Here is a 23,449-nt window from a genome sequence, read left to right on the forward strand (position 1 = left end):
TTCTGTTCGAAATCGTCGACGTTCGGGAAGACCCCGAAGCACTACAAATTAGAGAGGACCGCTACATCACCAATATGGCTCTACATCAACGCACAACCACTGCACGCCGATTACGTGACAATCTGCGGACTGTGACTGGAACTCGAGTGTCTGATCAAACCATACGCAATCGTCTGAGAGCCAATAATGTACGCTGCCATCGCCAGGCTGTTCGACCACCACTCCTACCACGTCACAGAACGGCCAGACGTCACTGGTGCACGCTTCATCTGCGGTGGCAACGTGTTCAGTGGGGTCGAGTGATGTTCACTGATGAGTCCAGGTTTAGTCTCCAGTTCAACGACAGTCGGGTTCGTGTCTACAGATGTCCTAGGGAGCGCTTCGCTGGCGTTAACGTTACACAACGTCACCGGTTCGGTGGTGGCAGCGTCATGGTGTGGGGCGGCATTTCTATCCACCACAGGACCCCCCCTCTATGTGGTGGATGGCAATCTGAATGGAATCCGCTATCTGAATGAGATTATCCGGCCGTTGGTTCTCCCAGGCCTTCAGCAGATTGGCGGCGGGGCAGTTCTGCAGGATGACAATGCCAGACCCCACCGCGCCAGGGTGGTAACGGACTTACTCAGACAACAATTATCGCCAGGATGGATTGGCCAGCATATTCGCCTGACTTGGCCCCAATAGAGAACGCCTGGGATGAATTAGGCAGGAGAGTTCGGGATAACCATGCCCCTCCGGCCAACCTTCATGATCTGGGTCAACTTCTTATGGCAGAGTGGCAGGCCATTCCCCAAGAGTTCTTCAGACGTCTGATCAACAGCATGAGGCAACGATGTGTCGAGTGTATTCACGCCAGGGGTGGATTCACACACTATTAAACGAATGTTCTAATGTGTAAAATCCATGTTTGACAACCTTCAACTTTGACAGCATGTCATGTGACTTTCTTGTATACAGTGACGTTTATTTGTGGTTTTTTGTAAATATGGAACAATAAATTAAATCTAATACACTCTGAAACTTATTTGGTTATAAATTTTTGACCCTTAAATTCTTTTGAGTAGTATATTAGCAATTCAGTTTGCATACTCAGGACAGCATCCTTGAACCTTAATTAGATTAATAATGTGCGAAAGCACAAAAAGTAAATTACATCATTGCTATAACTGGAGCTGTTGGACTCGGGAGTTATTAAACCCTGCAGGAAAAGTGACTGCGCACAACATCAAAGTTTGATCATTTATCAGGCCTGCAGTGAAAGGTGTATTGAAGCCAAATCTCTCAATGGTGGGAGCATCTGCTTCCAATGAGCAGGGCCAAAGAAAATTTGCAGGTTCCGTGATACAAGCCTCACCTCACCGTGTGTTAACTTACACTGCCTGTGAGTAATAATAAACATGCTGAAATATGTAATGCAGTTTTTACAGCGTGAAAACATGTTCAGTTCTTTGATCTCTGTGGTATTAATAAGAAAACACTGACCATTGTAAATATGGGTGTGTGGGGCCAGAGTTGGTAGAGACACCTTTGTTGAAATAGAATCGGTTCTGATTCAGAATAGAGATGCAGGGTTTCTGTCAGAAAATATTTTGAGGTAACATGAGCTTCATGGTCTAGTGGATAAGCTGCTGGACAATCAAGCTGACGACAGTAGTTCAAATCCCGTCAAAGCTGGCTCACACATTCATTCATCTTTCTCATCTATCACCCTCTGCCTATCATTCTCATTATCTTAATATAGAAAACTTTCCAATTTCTCCCACGATTTCAATCTGTTTCGAACCTTTCTGTCAACTTCCTCTGATTCTGTCTTCTGAGCTGTCCACATCATCGCCTACCTGTCTCAACTTCCTCCACAGGTGCAGTCTCTGTAGATATCCCTGCACCCACCTGGCATCCTCGTCCTCTGCCGCTAATAAAGCTGGTCTGACCCACGGCACTAACTAACGACTGCCGGTAGTAGGGGTGCATAGTAGGTGGTTACAAGTGCCTCTTAACAATGCCAGAAGTAACTACTGAACACTCCCCGAAGTGGTCAGACTAAGCCCACAGCTAAAAGCTGATGGGGAACAGGTGTGTGGCACAGATAGCCAAAAGAGACAAGCACCTGTCGCGGTTGGAGAGACAAGGACTGGGATGTGGAAGTGAACAGCGAAAGAAGTTGAAAGATAGGAGGAGTTGCCAGATCGGGAAGAAATGAGATGGAATTCAAAGGAGAGAAAGGAAAGGGGGCACTGGGATAAAAAAAAAAAAAAAAAAAAAAAAAAAAACATAATAAAAACAACAGATGGTTATGGGTTTGAAATCTGCATTTCATGTACTTTGACAAAAAAAAAATTAAACAATGTTTAGCTTACTATAATATTTGTAAAAATTATAATAATGCATCCATTAGTTTCGAAGATTTTAGGGTACATAATTTTACACTTCATGCCCTTTGACAAAACACTGAGATGTTCCCTAATGGGAAAAATTGGTGTATTTGCTAGAAGGACCTTCATCACCAGAAGTAGAATGAGCAAAAAAAATATGAAAAAAAATATCTAAACATTCATTATTGTCGATGTCCTTGTTGACCATAAGCTTAAGATCACAGATGTTCAAAAGACTAAATGAATCACAATGCATCAGATATAAATTAATGTCAGTATATAATTGACACATTTATTCAGAAGTAAACATTCTGGTTTTTCTTGATTTGTGGATTTTAACACAAATTGGAAGAGGTTCCTGTCCTTGTAATTGTTCTCTAACAAAAAGCTATCCATAACTTCTTCAAGACCGTGCTAAGTTTTCTAGACTTTTATCTGTTATTTTTATCCTGGTTTATTATATAAATTTTTTACAGAGGTTTTGACTCCCCATCTTGTACCATTATTTTTATTGTTTTTGGGTTTGTAACTATTTTACCCAATGACAGAAACCCTGACTAAGACATAAACACATCATCAGGAATGCAGAAATTGAAAATATCACACTACTCAGCTGGATTAGTACCAACCAAAATATACTAGTCCATCAGAATTTCTACTAATCCAACTCAGCAAGTCAATATTATTATAATGCAATGTAATAAATTATATAACTGAAAATAAAGCTAAATGACAGAAAAAAAATGGTGGCCCACTGGACTGGTGGTTATATATTTTTAACTGACTGTCAGAATTTTTATTCGCATTTGGCAAGTGGACTATACATGTATTTTCTGCAGCCCTGCTTAATACATGATAAGGCGTTCTGCCAGAAAATAATTTTAGGATACCAGTATGTAATACAAACAAAACAGATCATAAGTGACCCTACTACATTGTAGGTGGAATGGGTTTGAAATCCCTTGAGATTGGACACTGCATTTCATATCCTTTGACAAATTTTAAACAGCAGTTCTCTTACTGTAATCTTTCTAAAATATTATATAAAAAAATGTATACATAATTTTACCCTTTGTTTCCTGTGGCAGAAACCGTTGTGGTTGGTACACATGTATTGAGTCCGCTTGAAAATAGGTTCTACATTGCATGTTAATTCCATGAATATAAGCCACTGCAGAATGTTTATTCTACATTGAAAATTACTCCTAACCCTTATGTTCAAACTGAACAAATAATCATGACCCAGTATTTCAGCTGCAATGAAATTACGTGCAGCCAGAAGATTTAATACTCGGAACATATCATTGCATACATTTACATGGAAAAAAAAAGAGAGAAAGTTTTTGTGCATATAAATTGCATACAAACTGAAAGTTGTTTTGGAAACCTGGTAGATAAAATGTCAGTGATTGTTATCCGACTGTGAATGCTGTGAAACACTGCAGTTGCAGTTGGTAAGCTGTGTGTCTGCTGTTTGACCTGTAGTTTAATTACACCTGTGATTTATGTCATATTTTCACTTTGATCCCCAGATAGTGTCTGTGAGAACTCCATTCCTGGATGAAAGGTTTTTGTCAGTCACAGCAGTTCCACGTGTTTACTCTGTGGTGTTGATGAAAGAGAAAAATACTTATTAATAGTCAAAATAAATACTCACTGTGTGATTATTTGTGTGGGTGTAAAAATGCCAGCCAAAGTGGAAGTACACATGTCTGTGCAGTGTAGGGTGGTTAAAATAAATTAAAATTACTAAATGGTTCTTTGTTCCATTGTATATTCCACATTGCCAGCCCGTATAACACAGTAAATTATTGTCGTTGTGTTTGCTAATTCTTACTGATATGTATGGTTTTTAGAGGCACCGACAGTAGTAGTTACAATACTGGGATGTGTAGAATATTTGTGGCTATTAGTAGTACAGGTTTTTTAAATGTTAAATTATACAGTACTACCAGCTTTGTACTTCAATGATCGGTTTTAACAAAGCCAATATGTTTCTCATACTGGTAACTGTAGTAGAAGGAAAACAGGCCCATACCTGTACCTAGTAGGGAGGGGCAAGAGCCCAATTGCTTGTTGAAAAATACAAAAGTGCTTTTTAGAGGATTTTTTTTAATTTAATGAAAATGTTTTTTAATGTGCAATCTTGGAAGTTGTATGCAGTGTAATGGCAGCATCCAGCCAAAATTATTTAACTGTTTTCATCTCCTTATTTATTCTTGGACTCTGTGTTACTGTAGCCTGTATTCTGTTTTACTACCCCCCCCCCCTCCCCCATTTATTTATTTATGGCTCCAAAAGATAAGTGTCAGTGAATTTTAATAGTAAATTTGTAGACTTTCCATACATGTATGTTTGCACTCTGCTTTCCTTTATGAACGTGAGGTTTTATAATTATTATAAAGTTTAATCTGTTTTCCAATTTACCGTACCTACTTGACCTTTAACTGAAGGAACAGTGTTCTCTTTGTGACGTACATAACCAGTGCGTCTACAGATAAGCCAGTATTTGGTGTACACTGGTTGGTTTAGACATATGCAGCCGATATGGAGCCCAGATTTACATGGACTATTGATTGAGATAAGATCACTTTCTACCAGTTTTCTGGCCCTGTCACCAGCCTGTCTGAGTCTGTGTTAAAATAAAGCCTTTGTTCTAATGTCTAAAATAAGGGTGGCGGCTAATTTTTTAAAATAAAAAGAACACAATTCTGTTTTATTCTTGTGAAATTATTTATAATGAAACTGCTGATTCTGTTTCAAACTGTTTATTCTTAGCTGATAGTGAGATGGTGCAAGCATTGATGAATGTTTATGTATGCACCACTGGTATGACGTTATGAAATGAACACCATAAATTCATAGTTTTTTTCAAGGGTGTATATAAATTTATATATATATAGATATAGATATAGACACATACATATTAACTAATTATATCTGAATGTGTATTCATTTCTTTTGTCTGATTATTTTATTCAAACAATAAATACCAAACTTTCAGTAAGTTTAAAAAAAAAAAAACGTATATAGACAATACATTGTACTGTCGACACAATTTTCCAGGAATTGGCTATATTGTCTGTACTGTCAGAACCAAACATCTTGAGAAAAGACACAACGTATTTGTAGATCTTAGAACACTTCAGAAGGATCAGACATGATGGATGCAATCCATTTGTTTTTACATCTATAGTCTTTTTTTATGCTATTAAATAGTAGTAGTATAGTTTTGTTATTTCCAAAACACTTACTTTTTTCTTACGTGAAACAAAACTGAAATTATTTACAAATAAAAATTTGTGTAGGTGGATGGGATGGATTATAGTATATTTCAAGGAATGGAAATATGGAATATGATAACAATAAATTGTACTTTTGTTTTAATTTTATATACCTACATGTATATACCAAAGTGAAACACAAAATGTTATTTGCAATTGTTGTTGTTTTTATAACATTTGATGGTTTGTTATTTGTTTTTTAAAAAAGGGGATTGAATATCTGATTGAGAATGGACGCCTACAAAATGTACCTGAAGATGTAGCCAAGTTTCTGTTCCAAGGTGAAGGACTAAACAAGACAGCAATCGGAGAATATCTAGGAGAAAAGTAAGATTGTCAGTTTGTTCACTTGCTCAGAAGAAGAAAAAATCCTGACAACTAAAATTAGTGTCAGTATCATAGCTTACTGTACCCATCAACTTGCATGGTTATTACCATGGCCATTTAATAGTATAGCAGGGAATATTTTGTTTTGAATTTTTTTATTAGCAACAGTTGTTGCCTGATTGAAAATTGATTAGCTACTACTATTTAATGTTGAGAATTGTGATCTTTAAACCGTGCATAGCAGGACATGACTTGGTACTGAACAAAATGTTCCCTGCATATACAGAAAACTATGCATGGTACTAAATTTAGGTTTACAATTACAGTCTACATGTTTACAGATCATATAACTTCAACACTGCAGAGATGAAAATCTTCTGCATTTTTTCAGTCCTTAACATTAGAAAATACCAGGTGAGTGATAAATCACTCTCCTCATAAACTCAAGTCGAGTGCTTTGCATTCCATCTAGGGAAAATCTTTAGTAAAGCATGGAGGACTGGGTGGGGTTTTTTTCTTCTTTTCTTCACAATTCCAGATTTTAGCACTACCCCAAAACTGTCCCTGTCCTTGTTCTTTGAAGAGAAAATCACAGTAACTCTTCTTTTCAAAACTGCCACGTCTTCTGGATTTTGGTTTCCAATGGGGTCATTTTATGTAATTGTCTCCTTTTTGCCCGTTGCAGAACACACTTTTATTGCAGATATTTCAAAAACTAAAACCTTGTTTGAGACTTGTGTAATTTAGTCATTATTCTTAGGCCCAGCGCTTTACACATGAATTCAACTTTTTGTCTCTTCAAATTAGTTAAATCTTTAGACATTTAAAGGTTAAGGGTTGTGTACAGAACAGGACAAACAAGGAGACTATATTATATGAAGTGGCCCAGTGTGATTGTGTTCTCTGGTACTTCACTTCTGTGTTGGTTCATCTTCATGCTCTGTACATAATATTCATAGTCTTAATAGTATGCAAAAATTATCTGGTCTGTTAGAAAAATCTAAATTTAGTGACATCAGTTTCTGTATGAATTTAGGTTGGCATAGTACATATAAAATGTACTGTTTTTGTAAAAGAAATTGCTAAACATTGGCATTTGGTATAACCTCATTAAATTTGTTAATATTGTGTGTTTGCTTATAATTAATGATTTAAAGTTTGGTGTTTTGGGGGGTGGGGGGGGGGTGGAGCGATCAACATATTGGAAACTAAACACAAAATTTTGCTTAATTAGTACTATTTATGGATCCCCTTGGTTGCTTATTCACATGGGTAAGAATAGAAACAGGATGTAGGTAAGCTGTAGGAATTCCTTCCACCTGAAGAAAGCGAAGTTGGTAGGCACTAGACTCTTGACGTACAAGTTTCCCAAGTGTTGAGGAATATCTGTTTGTGTGTTTCTCTCTGACACGGAAAGCCAGATGGTTGAGCAGCTGGCAGCCATGTCACGGTGATCTGCTGAGCTTTCAACTTCTCTCACCTTATTACTGTTGTCCTGCTAATTATAATGGGCTTTTCACTTTTACTGATAAAAATCTGTGTACAGGCATTTAACTTTGAAGTCCGTTATCACCATATTCGATAGACTACATGTGATGATTTGTAACCAATAAAATGTATAATTTGTGTACAGCTACAGAGCACCTTTTTTGTTTTTCAAAATTTGTATTAACGACAAATGCTAATCATGTTGAAGACTGATTAACAACTACTGTTTAGAATTGTGTAATGATCTCTCAAACTTGCATAGCAAATCTCAACACGATACTGAATATTGAAAATGTTTGGACCAGCGTTTAAAATAGTGGCCTTTTGTCTCACCTTAACTGGTGGAATATTTTTTTTCTCTATGTGCATTTGATTGTGTTATATTGCCATTCTGGTGAAACTATTCCTAACCATTCCATTCTCCAAAGATTTTTAATTTCACATTTCATGACACTTCCAATGTTAATTTTTTTTTGAGTAAAGTGATTATGTTTCGGTAGGATTATGAAACCCCACCAAAAAAACCCAAAGCTTATATTTATATACATATGTACAAAAGACATGTTACCAAGCCTTTAAAAAGTGTGCAGTTATAAATACAGGGTTTGTATGCATATGTGATTGTAGGCCAGCCTAATTTTCTACTTTTACTCAAATGTTACAGGTGAATGATTACGGGTCAAACGTTTCTCTCTAAAGGTTACAGGAAATTCTTAACAGATTTCCACTATATGGATTCTCAGTTAACATATAATATAAAGCATTGGTGGTCAGAACATTAAATGTCACAAACATGTCAGGAACCTTTCATAACCAGTGAACACTGCTGTTCATAATGGCATGGTACTTTTATAATGTGCTTGATTTTAAGCAAGTGCGGATCTGGAACATTGACTTGAGTATGTGACGATGGAAGGGATGGACATAGCCCAGTGATAAAGTGCTCACCTGACGCATGATTGATCAAAGATCAATCCCCCACCAAACTCCTTTGGTGGGCCCATTAGGCTATTTCTCATTCCAGTCCATGTTTCACAACTGGTGAAACAAAGGTTGTGCTATGTGCTATCCTGTCTGTGGGATGGTGCATATAAAAGATCCCTCGCAGTGTTTCTGCCAGAACGAAATTTTTGGGTATAGCACTATAGAATTGAACACAACCACAGTCAACAGGGGGGTATGGGGTGCCTTCCCCAGAAAGAAAATAGATTAAGTTTAAGGTCAGGGTTAAGAAATCATACAGTAATGATAAGAGTATTTAATTTTGTCAAAAAGTTAACTTAAAAACATAAAATATGCCAAAATATTTGGGTATGGCGCCATACCCATTTTACCCTCTGGCAAAAACCCTGCCTTGCTGTGGCAGCAGTGCATTTTCTCTTTCATTGTCTATGTGGTTCTTAACCATATGTCGAACACAATTAATTACATTAAACTTGTTAAGTTAATAAGTAAATACAACATACATGAAGTTATGTGTATATATACATCTAGCTATAAATAATTTCATCATATCAGCATCCACCCACACCATGTTTGTTTTGTTTAGCCAGTAACAAAACTTGGCAGCTGTTGGTATTCGCCATCATCATATTATACAATGCCCAGACTTTTCTCCTGGCAACATCCATCAGTCTGGTAAGAGGTGTTCACACTAATTTAGTGGTCATTAAACATACCAGCATGTCCATGTAATATACATGTAAGATCTGCCAGTGAGAGATTACTTGATAACATACCTGGTGTTGGGTCACTGACCATGAGGTGATTAATTAATTAATTAATTACTTTATCAGCATTCTTGCATACAGGGCTGGGAGCTGTAATCATTTCTGGAATGCCAGCTGATTATTTTGGCTATTTTAAGGTGGCCGGTGCTTGTTGATAAATATGTGTTCGGATTGGGAAACATGACTCGGGTTTTATCTGGGGTGGTTAAATAAACTTGAGGCTGTCTACTTGAGGAAGACCTCATGAGGGGAAACAAATGTTTGATATACATCACAGCTTGTTATTTAGTGACAGATAACAGACGTAAGCTTCCTGTACAAATGTCTAGGCCAGAGATTTCCACACTAGTTTGGTTCTAAAGGTTGTGACTGTAATGGTTTACAGATTTACAATGATCACAAACAGCTAGGACCTCCCATTTCCTAGATAATTTAGAAAAAGCTGCTTTCTCTCTCCATCCTCATAAAAAATTAATGCATATTAATTGCTGATAGAAGTATTAAGGAAACAGAAGTGAAAATGATGTCATATATATGTTTTTATAAAAAAAAAAAAAAAATTATGTTATCATATTAAGACACTGAGTGCCTAAGCATAATAATGTTACACACTAAACTCTAACAATCCAATAAGAGCTTTGATGGCATTATGGTAATTTGTTGGTCATAATAGTTTTGTGATGTTCATTTCTGAACATTGTCCATTTTCATCCATCTTATTTTGGATAATGCTTCTTTCTTTTTTGTCAGATGTTCTACTGAGAAACCAACAACAAAAGACTGAGAATTTTTAGTTTAATTACCTGTATTTTATTTTATTTTGGCCATTTTCCTATTTCATGAATGTAATAATGGCATTCATGGTAGCCACCCCTTTGAATTGTATTTGTTTGAAATTCACAGAGATTTTCTGGTTGTTTGTTTCAGGAATGACTTTAATATTGCGGTCCTCAAGGCGTTTGTGAATCTGCATGAGTTTTCCGACATGATTCTAGTCCAGGCCCTCAGGTAAGCTTTATATCGAACATTACAAACTTTCAGTGGACTATTTGTTGCCTGTTTAAAAACTTGAAAGAGAAAAAATTAAGTCAACAGCTGATTCTAAATGGGACTATTACTGTTAGTGTTACAGTATTAAGTTACACATAATTGAAACAACCCAAATCAAACAGTTCACTTTTTTCTATTTATTACAATTGAAATATTTTCATGTGTTACGATACATATACAGTCAAACATTTTTAAGCAGCCATCTGACTTCAGAGATAATTTTTTCATCCAAATCATTTTAAGTATAACTCAACCACTTATCATTAAAGGATATCGTATTAAAACCAAATCATCTGATAGAGTACAAAATGACCTGGATTAAACAATCACAATGGAAGTCTTATTTTTATTCATCCACATGGCATATATATGGCTTCTCATCACCCATTTGACCGTGTGTACAACATGCCACATTATTAATATAGTGGTCTTTCACTTTTTTGTTATCTGCTTGATTCACCTCTCCATCCCCGATCTGTAGCTCATGTAGATTTAGAAATGTCATGTAGTGAAGTGATGAGATGGAGATACGAGTGGAGCCAGAGGCTTTTTTCAGGTGTTTCTTCAGGTGCCTGGTTCTAGAGCCTGTGCTGTAAAATGTCAGTGTGAACTGAAACACAGTGCAGGAGTGTCTTCTCTTTGATGTTTGTGGCCAGCACTCCACACACCTGGGCCTAATTTTCTAAGTTCTCAAGCGACATCACATTGTTGGCCTTGATGGTGTAGTGGTTAGCCTATCGGAAATAAAAGCTGGTAAGTACTGGGTTCACATCCCAGTACCGACTTCCACCCACAACAAGTTTAATGACTCAATGGGTAGGTGTAAGACAACTACACCAACTTCGTTCTCACTAACCATTAACAACTAGCCACTAACCCTCTGACCTGGATAGAAAGCCTTGGTAACTGATGTGTGTGCCCAGGACAGTGTACTTTAACCTTAAGTTATTTACCGGTAAGCAAGAAAACAAGTATAAACAAACAACTCATTGTCCTTGCAAGTCTGATTGCATTTCTCTGTGAGATCGCAAAGTTGGCAGAGTTTAATGGTTTAGACCCATGGCTGTTGTGCATGGTTGTGTTCAACATGTGGCATTAAGTCTGGTAGGTGCTTGGTTCATTCCCCAGTACTGGCTCCAGTCCAGGATGAATGTATAGATCCATGTCAAAGTTTAAAGCCACTACACTGACTTCTTTCTTATTGACCTTGGATCACTCCACTGGACACAGTCCAGATAGCTGAGGTGTTTGCCCAGGATAGCTAAGCTGCTTGCTTGAGGCTTATAGTCCATCCAGTCTTTCATCAATAACTTCAGTTGATTAAACATAAAAACAAAAGAAAAACAATTGATTTAGAAATATTTCTGCAGGTGCAGTAGAAATATTTGTTCATTGTGAAAAGATGTACTGTTTTCAGTGTCTCCTCAACCTGAAATGAAAATACCTTTTATTATCTGACTACAAATATTTGATTAGTTTTGTTAATCTGTTCCTAACAGTCAAGATGTATTTGACTATCCTATAACACTTTGCCATCAAAGCTAGTACTGAATATGACACCTCTGTGTTATACAAGGCCGTGTTGAGAAGCACCCTATACCAGCCTTGGTGGTGTCGTGGTTAAGCCATTGGACATAAGGTTGGTAGGTACTTGGTTCACAGCGTCATACCGGTTACCACACAGAGCAAGTTTTAACGACTCGATTAGAGACCACTATACTGACTTCTGTCTCACCAACCACTAATAAATAACCATTAAAGGGACATTCCTGAGTTTGCTGCATTGTAAGATGTTTCCGACTTATAAAATATTTCTACGATTAAACTTAAATATTAAATATATTTTCTTGTTTAGAATATCAGTGTCTGTATATTCAATGTGTTTTTGGTCATCTTAATATTTGTAAGAAGCCCAAACTGGATTTTGTCATTATATTTTCATATACTTACCTTTCTGACACCCAATAACTGATATATATTTTTGTGTTGGGGTGTCGTTAAACATTCATTCATTCATTCATTCATTCATTAAAATAATTTTGTATGTACAAAAAAAAATCTTTTTTAGAAAATAAAATGAAATTTAACCTAGTACAAATATTAGAACTATCAGAAACACGTTCATTATACAGCCACTAATATTTTATGTAGAAAAATATACTTGATATGTAATTAAAGTCATCAAAAAGTCTCCATCAATAACATCTTAAAAATTGCAGCAAACTCAGGAATGTCCCTTTAACCCACTGTCCTGGACAGACAGCCCAGATAGCTGAGGTGTGTACCCATGACAGCATACTTGAACCTTAATTGACAGGGCTTGCTCTGGGTGATCAGAAAATTTCACCAAATTATCTAAAAAATGCAAAACCTGTACTATTTTCCAACAAAACATCAATTATTAGACAGTTTTTTTTCACCAAATTAAAATAAAGTGTTCTTAAAATTCTCAAATGGCGAATTTGACGAGGGACAGAGCTAACCCTGATTGGATATAAGCATGGAAATAAGTTGAACTGACTGAATGTACAGTTAGTATTTGTTTACAGACAGTTCCTGTGGAGTTTCCGTTTGCCGGGAGAGGCTCAGAAGATCGACAGGATGATGGAGTGCTTTGCTGCACGGTACTGCGTGTTGAACGACAGAGTCTTCTCCAATACAGGTACAGCAGAGAACCATACATGCAGTGGTGTAGTGTGTGCATTGAAAACAAAACAAAACAATTCTTTGAGAAACTAACAGCTTTTTGTTACAAAAAACAACAATATAAAAAAAACTAACTAAAAAAAACCCAAACTGACTGATATATTAAACACTTTATTAATGAATCCTGGCTGTGCCTTTGTGGTGGCTGTGCATTCCGGGGCCCCGTTTTACGAAGCGATCTTAACATTAAGATCTCTCTTATTCAGTTACGGTGATCTTAGTGCTAAGTTTGTTTCGTAAAACAGGGCCCTGGAATCCACAGCCACCACAAAGGCACAGCCAGGATTCATTAATTAGAAGATGGTACATAATAAAGTGTTAATATACCAGTCAGTTTGGGGGGTTTTTTAGTTGTTTTTTTTTTATACAAACATATTACAAATATTCCATCGGATTAATGTAGCATTTGGCAGTTAGGTAGTTTTGTTTTTAGTGGGAAACTATAATTTATATTTCTGACCACAACAAAAAATTGATAAACACATCCATGTCTGTATGTACAGCCATGTGTCAATAAAATAAAATGCTGAATATAACAAAATTGTATGAATAAAATTCAGCAATATGACCGTGCCTTAAAAATTACAGTTTAGTTTTTTTACTTCCTCCTCGGTTAGTAGGAATAACAATATTCACAACAAGCAGGGCTCACACTGGAACAAACTTTGTTTTAGCCAATTTTGAGATATGTGGAGTATTTCCTTGAAAATTACTGAAAATAGTTAATTTAAAGAAAAATGTATTAACCAAACAGGGAACATTTTGTTCAGTATTGCATCGCGATTAACTACACAATTTTCATAGATCGCTACACAATTTTAAAACATTAAACAGTAGTTGCTAATAAATTTTTAATTGACTAGAAATATTGCTAATCAAGATTTTGAAAACTATGTTCCCAGCCAAAGACAAAATGTTGTAGCCACTTTGTAATAAAAATTAGCAAATGGTTAATTTGACAATGGTGAGCCCTGAATAAGGAACTATAGTTTGCCATTTACTAGAAACAGATTTTAAAACATGATTGCTGTTTTAACAGTTTTCTTGTAAATGGAATATAAAATGAATACTGTATTACAAACAATGAGTAAATGTTTTCTGGTAGAATATAAAATGAAAACTGTTTTACATACAAAGAGTATACTAGACTCCATCATATGTGGTCATGTGGGATAGATACAGTACACCCGTGGTGGTGGACATTTCGACCCGAGATGAGGCTTGCTAAGTCCCAGGGTCGAAATTTCCACCACCGATGGTGTACTTTTCTATTCCATGTGACCGCATATAATGGGAGTCTTTTTCTCCCATCCATCTGTTAAATAAACCATTATTTTACACATCAAAAAAAGATGGCTGAAAAAGTAACTTCTTTATATGACCATTTTATCATAAATAAACTACACTATATTTGCTGCATCTGTTTCATGTGTTAAATATAATTCAACACTGCAAATTATAATGAAAATTTATATAAACAAAATATCAGTTTAAAACTAACCAATTCACATTAATATGACGTCATATATTACCAATGACGTAATACTCTCCTTTTTAAACACAATGATGACATAGCCTACACAAGACAGATATATACAGTATGGGGCCAACTTCATGGAATGGGGTCTGTCTTGCATAGCATGGGATGGCAGTAAATGTTTTCTTGTAGAATATAAACTGAAAACTGCAGTACAAACATTGAGTAAATGTTTTTTTGTAGAATATAAATGAAGACTGTATTAGTATTACAAACGCTGAGTAAATGTTTTTTTGTAGAATATAAAATGAAAACTGTGTTACAAACACTGAGTAAATGTTTCCTTGTAGAATATAAAATGAAAACTGTTAAAAACACTGAGTAAATGTTTTCTTGTAGAATTTAAAATGAAAACTGTATTACAAACACGGAGTAAATGTTTTCTTGTAGGATAAAAATGAAAACTATTATAAACACTGAGTAAATGTTTTCTTCGTTCCAGACACATGCTACGTGCTGTCATTTGCCATCATCATGCTGAACACCAGCCTGCACAACCCGAGTGTCAAGGACAAACCGTCAGTTGAGAGATTCATCGCCATGAACAAGGGAATCGACGGTGGCAAGGACCTGCCCGAAGATCTGCTCATTGTAAGCATGTTATTCCTAAGTGTAGGCCTTTCAGCAGTCGCTTCACAGTGTCTTGTTTGTCATTTGGTTCCATTGGCAGGGCTAGCTCTGGGTCAGCAGAATGTTTTGGGGTTTTTTTTGCAAAATTATTTTTTAAGCTTCCACATTCCATATAGATGTCCGGTTATTTTGTAACAAAAAATCAATTATTACATAAAATTATTTTGCCAAATTTAAATAAAATTTGCCAATTATTTTCAAAATTCGCAATTGTCGAATTTGACAAGTGCCAGAGCTAGCCCTGGCTGGCACTAAGTAGTTCGGGTGCTGAACCAAAACATCTGCATTCTGTTATTGCACCCTGCTTTACCATATTATTTCTATGCAGGCTTCTAAGAATTGAGGGTTTTTTAGTTGCATAAACCATTTATTTGTTATGCCCACAAATTTCAGGTACCAGTAACCAATTTTATTTAGCATTTTCCCCCTTCTATAAGAGCCTGTATAGGATTATGTGAGATGCTTCCTTTTATTGTCAGAGTCTGTGCGTCTCTAAAACATTATTTTGTTTTGTTTTTTGTCGTGACTGAATGTCTCTAACACGTGGGGGTTTTCGCTTTGTTTTTTGTCACGACTATATATATCTCTAACACTAACAGAGATGGTTGTTTATTTTTCTCCTTTGTTAGAGCCTGTATGAGAGCATCAAGAAGGAACCATTCAAGATCCCGGAAGATGATGGCAATGACTTGATGCACACATTCTTTAACCCGGTCAAGGAAGGCTGGCTGTGGAAACAAGGTCAGTACAGACACATCCACGTCACACGTTCACATCACTGTTGGTACAGACACATTCACATCACTGTAGGTATAGAAACGTTCACATCACTGTTCAGACACAAACATTCACATCACTGTTCAGACACAAACATTCACAACACTGTTGGTACAGACACAGTCACATCACACATTCACATCACTGTTTGTACAGACACGTTCAGATCACTGCTGTTGGTACAAACATGTTCACATCAGTGTTGGTACAGACATGTTCACATCAGTGTTGGTACAGACACGTTCACATGATGTGGTACAGACAGTCACATCACTTGGTACAGACTTGTTCACATCACAGGTTCACATCACTGTTGGTGCAGACACATTCACATCACTTGGTATAGACATATTCACATCACTGTTGGTACAGTACGTTCACATCACTGTTGGTACAGACACGTTCACATCACTGTTGGTACAAACACATTCACATCATGGGTTCACATCACTGTTGGTACAGACACGTTCATATCACTGTTGGTACAGACATGTTCACATCACTGTTGGTACAGACACGTTCACATCACTGTTGGTACAAACACATTCACATCACTGTTGGTACAGACATGTTCACTTAACTGTTGGTACAGACGCATTCACATACACGGGATTCTTCATTCTTTTTCCTTGTCTGTCTTTGTCTACTGTAAAAAAAAAAATTTAAACTCACAATCAACAATTATTTTTACATTTTTCAGTCATATTACTTCCTGTATCATGGTGGTGCTTTTTGATAGATAAATGGTTTAATTTAACCTCATGAAAATCAGAGGCCTGTTTGAAATGGGCTATTTTTGAAATTCTGCAAGATAAGCATGTACCGGTAGTCTCTGTAGAGTCATAAACTTGAGTATGGTATATTTTTAGCATATAGTTAAGATCACCCAGTTGGTTGTTATCTCCAATCTAAAGCACATAAAAATACATGTTATCCATTATGAAGCACGTTTTAGTTAATACAGCTATTAAAATACGGCATCACGATTTGTCTGTTGCATCATGACAGTTGGCGATAGCCACTCATAGCAAGAACTTACATGTTTATTGAGCCTGGAAACTTTTCTCTCTTTTTTTAAGAGTTGTTTCATTTTAATCCTATATACAATTTACCATCTTTATTGATGTCAACATTGTAGTAAACAGTGTTAGTTTGGGTGCACACTAGTGGGAGTGTAAGCGATGATATGCTTCTGGCAAAACATATTCCATCTGCAATGTAATTTCATTGTGGCAGAAACACCGACTCCCGATTATATGTTCAATTAGAACATTAGAGTTAGAGTTAGATGTAGACGTAGAATAAAGATTCTGGATATAACGTTTGGTGGAACGTATGTCTAGGCAAACTTAGTACTATGTCAAGAAACTAGTCATGTGTTGTGGATCATGGGCATCTTGTTTGATGAACATGTTTTACCCCCTTTCATTAGTGTTGAATGATGACAGTTAACTGCCTGACCATGGCATGTGTTTGGAAATCTAAATTCCTTATCGTTGACAATACCAGTATTACAACAAATTATAACCATTTTTCAACATCACCAATACTTTGAACAGAAGTTTATTTAAATTATGTTGTTGTTCTTTTTTTTCAAAATTAATAAAGATTATAACAAAGCCAGCATGTTCTGCAAGGTTTGGGGTTTTGGACAGCTGGATTCGATTGTTTTCGTTAAATTTTTATTAAAATATTTGAAACAAATTCTTTACTTTTCCAGAATCCAATCACTAGAAACAAGCACTTGAATTGGTGTTTTATTCACTACATTTAAGTCACAAGAATGCTTCATTACGTTTCTTTTTTTTCTTTTTTTCTTTTTTATTATTATGCAAATATTGATTTTGATATGAATGACAAAACCATTAGCGACATTTGGCGACTACTGCTGCCAACCTTTGTGAGACAGCCTCCTATTTCCAAAGATAATGGACACTGATTAACACAGTTAAGTGCTTGTCTCTGCACAATATGGAGTTCAAAGGAAGATCGCTCTTCCCTTCTCACATACATGTGTATATGGGGTCAGGAAAGAGAACAGGACTACTAGAGGTTATCAATAAGAAAAAACATAATTAATTGTGGTAACTTGATTTACCATATTATTGTCAATAATTTGAGTTTTTTGCCATCCAGGTGTCCCCATGCTAAGTAAGTTTAAAGACGTTTCCTTTTCTCCTGTAGGTTTCAATTTGATCCTGCTTCAGATTTGTGCATTTTGACAACAACATGTGATTTGCTTACTATAACTCTTTAATGAGGTTGTGCACACAACTACAGCTTGAATTAACCCATGTGATGGCTCCTTTAGGATGTCTTTTCAAAAACAATTGAAAAATATTATTTCTGTCCATTTAAATACAAAGTTTTATTTGCCTAAAAAAAAGAGGCTTTGTTTTTTTTTGGTTGACAAAACCCCTTAGCTTGCTCTCTTTATTAAAGACAAAAATGAAATATTCTTTATGCATTTTAAACTGTCTTGTTATTTTGAGGTATTGCTCTGGCAGCATGTTGCTATTCTATCATTAAACAGTGCATGGTCTTGGAGAGTGTGAAATTGTCTTGTCTGCCTTTAAAAGCAAAACATTTTTTTTTTTATGCACAACATCATTAAAATCCCACATATCTTGTTTATTACGAAATATCACATACATGTATCTGTTTCAATTCTTCATAGCATGTAAAGCGGTATTTTAATCACAGCCTCTGAAATGCTGGTTCGCTTAGTCACAATATCGCATTGCAGATGATATACTTATTTACTTGGTTTTGTAGTGAAATAGTTTTAAAAAAGGTTTTTTAATTTCTCCATTTGATTTCTTTGTACATTCTGACCTGTGCTAAGCAACCACCTGAGGAAATGTGGAAAACTACACTGTAGTATATATGGTTAGGGTTGGTTAAAAGGTTGGAATGTATTTAAGCCGTATATAATTATTTACTGTTTGAACAATTACATATCAGACCACATGTAAAGGGAAATATGTTCACGGGAAAATATGCGAAATTATAACTTGAATGTGAATTTAATTTTCCCACAAAAACTAATTCCTTTCAGTAGAGAAAGGATCACCGATGACGTCAGTTAGCCCAAACACTATCATCATTCAGCAATGACTTTGTCCCTCTTCTCAGTTTTCCCTCCAAATGAAAGAGCGGTGACTCCTATCAGTTAAAGGTCAATTTGTGGAAATGAAGAATGGCCGATTGCCAAGTATTGAAATTAATGTAAAATTTGGATGATATGACAGGGGTCATAGTAAACAGATAGCAGTATACTTCATGTGCAGCAAGGGATTTTTTATATGCACCATCTCATAGACAGGATAGCACATACCACGGCCTTTGGTATACCAGTCGTGGTGCACTGGATGGAATGAGAAATAGCCCAAATGGGCCCACTGACTTGGATCGATCCCACACCAAATGCACATCGAGCGAGCACTTTACCACTGGTCTGCGTCCCACCCCTTCTATAGTTGAATGATCCTGACTGATCCATGATCATTAATTAACGGTACAAATTAGATTTATTTACATTTTGCATCATTTTACTAGTAGTTTGAAAGGCCATATATATATATATATATATATTGTGCGTAAATTCTATAAAGTCAGAGACAGAGAGAATATACACACAGTGTTCTACTGATGTGGGCTAATAGTTAGTGTGGACTATAGCATAACTGATTCACCTACATAGTGAAGATTTTGTTCCCTTTTCACTAATCGTGTCACGCAAATGTAGTCATTGTGAAATTCCGTAGTTTGAAGTGCCAATTACAAAATATTAGTGTATGAAAATGTTTCCTTTTACGGTACGTATTTTAACAGTCACAGTCTGATATTACATGATACATCTGTTAGGATTCTTCACTGTACACTTTAGACAAAAGGAAACTGCGCTTTGGTAAATTGTTAGATAGTTTTGTTTTTTTCCTATTGCAAGTTTCGAATTTGGCTAGATTACTTTTCATTTTGCTACCAAACTTTATTGGAAATGCACAAAGTGGTATCTAGACTTCCTTAAAAGCTGTATTGTTGATTTTATAATAATTAGGCTACAGTAAATATAAGAACACCATGTAACAATCTTCAAGGTGATGTTCGCACGTGACACACCAACATCTATATGACCACCAGTAATACAGATTTTCAATAGAAATTATTTTTTAAAATGTCACATTTATATAATTAGTTTCTACCAAAATATTGGATGTTACTAATCCATTGTAGCAAAACAAGGCTATTTAAAATTAATAAAAATAATAATAACAATAACAATTTTGAAGAAAAAAAAATGTCACCAGGCTATCTGTTGTTTTATGGTGTACAATATTTTGACCTCTACTAATACGGGGCAGGGTAAAGTGCTTGCCTGATGCACAGTCGGTCTAGGATCGATCCCCATCGGTGGACCATTGGGCTATTTCTGATTCCAGTCAGTGCATCACAACTGGTATATCAAAGGCCGTGGTATGTGTTATCCTGTCTGTGGGATGGTGCACATAAAAGTTGTCTTGCTACCAGAAAAATGTTGTGGGTGTAAATTAGGCAGTGGTTTGTGTTTATATCTGTAATTAAAATGTGTTGAGTGTGTCGTTAAATAAAACATTCTGTCTTTCCTTCTTTCCTTCCTAGGACGGAGCATAATAGTTTATGTGCCACAGCTTGGTGACACAACAGCTTAACAGTGTAATAATAGATTATTATTGTTTTTCTTCTGTTTTTGATTAACTTGTCATCGCTGGTTACCTTTTACATACTAGTGGTCAACAATACATGTATGTTAAATTATAGTTTAAAATTTTACATATTGTTTGCACTAAGACATCATTTAAAGACAGTTTTAGGCCAGAGGTACTCTAGCACTTGTGTAAAATAAGACTTATTACAGGTGGTCACCATGTTGGTGTGTAAAAAACCCCCCATCTCTTTTGTTCCCTGTAATAAATAATGAAAATACTGTACACTTTTTAAGTCGACATAAGCATACATTAGAATCTATCTAATTCAGATTTATTTTAGTTCCACATACAACAAAATTAAAATAATAAAGTACATGTAATTTATGAAAAAGTCTTTTTTTTAGAAGAAACAGAAACTTATCATATTGAGCATTATGAAGGGTGTTTTGTACAAGTGTAGTATCATGTATATGGGGGGTTTCAATTTTAAAATTAAAACATATTCCTGTTGGTAAATCCTTTTAAAAGGTGTTACCTGTTAGCTCTGGGACTTACTTTTTAATGACCAGATAAATATTCTGAAGACACTGGCCCACTAAGTACTTGAATCTTGTATGTGCGTTTGTGTTTTGCAGGTGGCCGATACAAGAATTGGAAGCGCCGTTGGTTTATTCTCAATGACAGTTGCCTCTACTACTTCCAATACACTACAGTGCGTGGTAGAAGTATTGTATAACATAGTGTGTTACTAATCCCTTACTGGTCCAACTGAATATAATATTAATCAAATGTTTTTATCACTGTGTTGTTAGTCCCCTACCAGTCCAATCGGATATCCGTCTGTCTGTCCCACATAGTTTTCTGGATGTTTTTTCACAATACCTTGAGAAATTGAGCTGAAATTTTGTGTATAGCTTTATCACGTACTGTTACAGATCAGGTTTGACTTTCATGGCAATTTAGCCATCTTCCACAGAGTTATGGCCCTTGAATTTAAGAGATAAAAATTTTTGTTTTGTTTTGGCAATGTCTCAAGATATTGAGATGAAATTTAGTTTATAGCTTTATTATGTACTGTTGCAGATCAAGTTATGACTTTAATGGCGATATACCCATTTTTCACAGAGTTATGGCCCTTGACATGTATTGTTTTAGCAGTACTCTCAGAATGCTTGTTAATAAAATGTTCTGTGTGCTCGATTGTGACGTATTATGGTCACAGCTTTGATTCTCAATTCACTTTATTAATAATAATATGTTCAGTATTTTCCATTGTATTATAAATAGAGACTATTATCCAAGCTTGTGTGTTGTACTGGTTTTACAATACGAGTGTCAGAATTCTTGTATTGTCCCGACTGAGAGCGAGCTTAATACATGAATTATGACACAAGTTTTTTAAAATCAGTACAATTCACGTGCGAGTGTAATAATTTCTTTATTATCCATTTTGTCCACAATATTATTTGTGTGAATAACAAGCTAAGATCGAGTCAAAAAGTTTCAAACGTAACTAAAAGGAGACAATGAAATGACTTCATTTTGGTAAGCGATTACACAGTTAAAACTGGGGAAGCTGCATTAGGTTATGACATCGCTTCATAAAATTATGTCATTCGTTGTGCACGTGAAATCATTATGACACGTGTGTCATACTGGTTATATTTCCCTGTATATCTTGAACTATGTGGTTAATAAAATGAACTGATCATGACTGTGTTCCAGGACAAAGAGCCTAAAGGAATCATCCCACTGGAGAACATCAGCGTGCGTGAGGTGCCCACCGAGAAGATCAACAAGCCCAACTGCTTCGAGCTGTACTCGGCCGGCACTGAGGTCATCAAGGCATGCAAGGTCGACGGAGATGGCAAGGTCGTTGAAGGTAGAGTGCCCTTGAACCCTTTTTATTTCTGTATATTATAAACCTTATAATGCCAAGATGGCAAAGTTGTTAGAGCCATACCTAGAATAAATTAACTGGGTTTAGTGCACAGTAATTTTTCTTCTCCAGGATAACAAAAAGGACATTTTTAAAACTAATGAGGCACTCTTTACTATTGTCATGGGTGTAGGCAATGCAATTTCTGTCTGTTTTCAATATTCTGTGAAAAATACAACAATAATGAGAGGGCTATGTGACTGCTATTATAAAAGTGACAGCATACCACTTGCACAGTTGTTATCATTTAGTTATAAAAATTACAAGGACAGTCAAACCAATAGGGTTTTTTTTTTAAATCAGCAGAGGTCAGCCTACTTGTAGTTGTAATCATCAAAGAAGATTAAAAAAGACATTTCAGTATTTTTTTATTTTTTTATTTTTTTTATTTCCTTAACGAGAATAGATTAAGCTGCTATATAATGCTATAATAAATAACAACACAGCAATTGGTGGTGTAATACTTGAAATGGTTGCAGTAACCACTACTTTTCAACACTATAAACGTCACCAGGTTTTTATCCAATGTCATATTCATCCCTGCAAATGGTGCTGCAGCGTAATAAATGTTAAAGTACTGATGGAAAAATGAGGATGGTTAACAATTTAATTCCTGAATGACAACATCACTGTTAAAATGGGATTCAAGTTTTTGGGGGCATATTTTCTGCATTAGATTCAGAAAGTGAAACAAGTACCCTTGATTATTTTCAAGTTTTTGGTGGCATATTTTCTGCATTAGAAAGTAACTGATTGTTTGTATTGGCAGGTCGTCACAATGTGTACAGGATGTCAGCAAGCAGCACAGACGAGAAGGAAGAGTGGATACAGTGTATCAAGTTAGTGACCGTTGTATTCAGCACTTAACTACATGTAGTCGACTTGCACAGCAATTCCAGGCTGCTAGTCTCTTGACAA

At 35.8% G+C, this 23,449-nt stretch overlaps 1 protein-coding gene and 1 long non-coding RNA gene across 2 annotated transcripts in view; one reads left to right on the forward strand and one right to left on the reverse strand.

Annotated features, from left to right (window-relative positions):
* The window catches only part of LOC121379032 (cytohesin-1-like), a 62,005-nt gene that overhangs the window by 30,543 nt on the left and 8,013 nt on the right, over positions 1-23,449 (forward strand). Inside the window, exons 5-12 of the mRNA XM_041507475.1 lie at positions 5,868-5,986; positions 10,132-10,212; positions 12,804-12,916; positions 14,940-15,088; positions 15,757-15,868; positions 21,228-21,304; positions 22,318-22,474; positions 23,301-23,370. Coding sequence (XP_041363409.1) covers positions 5,868-5,986; positions 10,132-10,212; positions 12,804-12,916; positions 14,940-15,088; positions 15,757-15,868; positions 21,228-21,304; positions 22,318-22,474; positions 23,301-23,370 — 878 coding nt within the window. The remainder of the gene's footprint in view (positions 1-5,867; positions 5,987-10,131; positions 10,213-12,803; positions 12,917-14,939; positions 15,089-15,756; positions 15,869-21,227; positions 21,305-22,317; positions 22,475-23,300; positions 23,371-23,449) is intronic.
* LOC121379033 lies at positions 2,313-16,557 on the reverse strand. Its single transcript, XR_005958800.1, has 3 exons — positions 16,486-16,557; positions 5,911-5,975; positions 2,313-3,977 (listed from the first exon to the last, which is right to left on the reverse strand). It is a non-coding gene; the product is annotated as an uncharacterized LOC121379033 (long non-coding RNA).

Source organism: Gigantopelta aegis, chromosome 8 (genome assembly GCF_016097555.1).
Source record: "Gigantopelta aegis isolate Gae_Host chromosome 8, Gae_host_genome, whole genome shotgun sequence".
In the NCBI taxonomy this organism is placed as follows: Eukaryota; Metazoa; Mollusca; class Gastropoda; order Neomphalida; family Peltospiridae; genus Gigantopelta; species Gigantopelta aegis.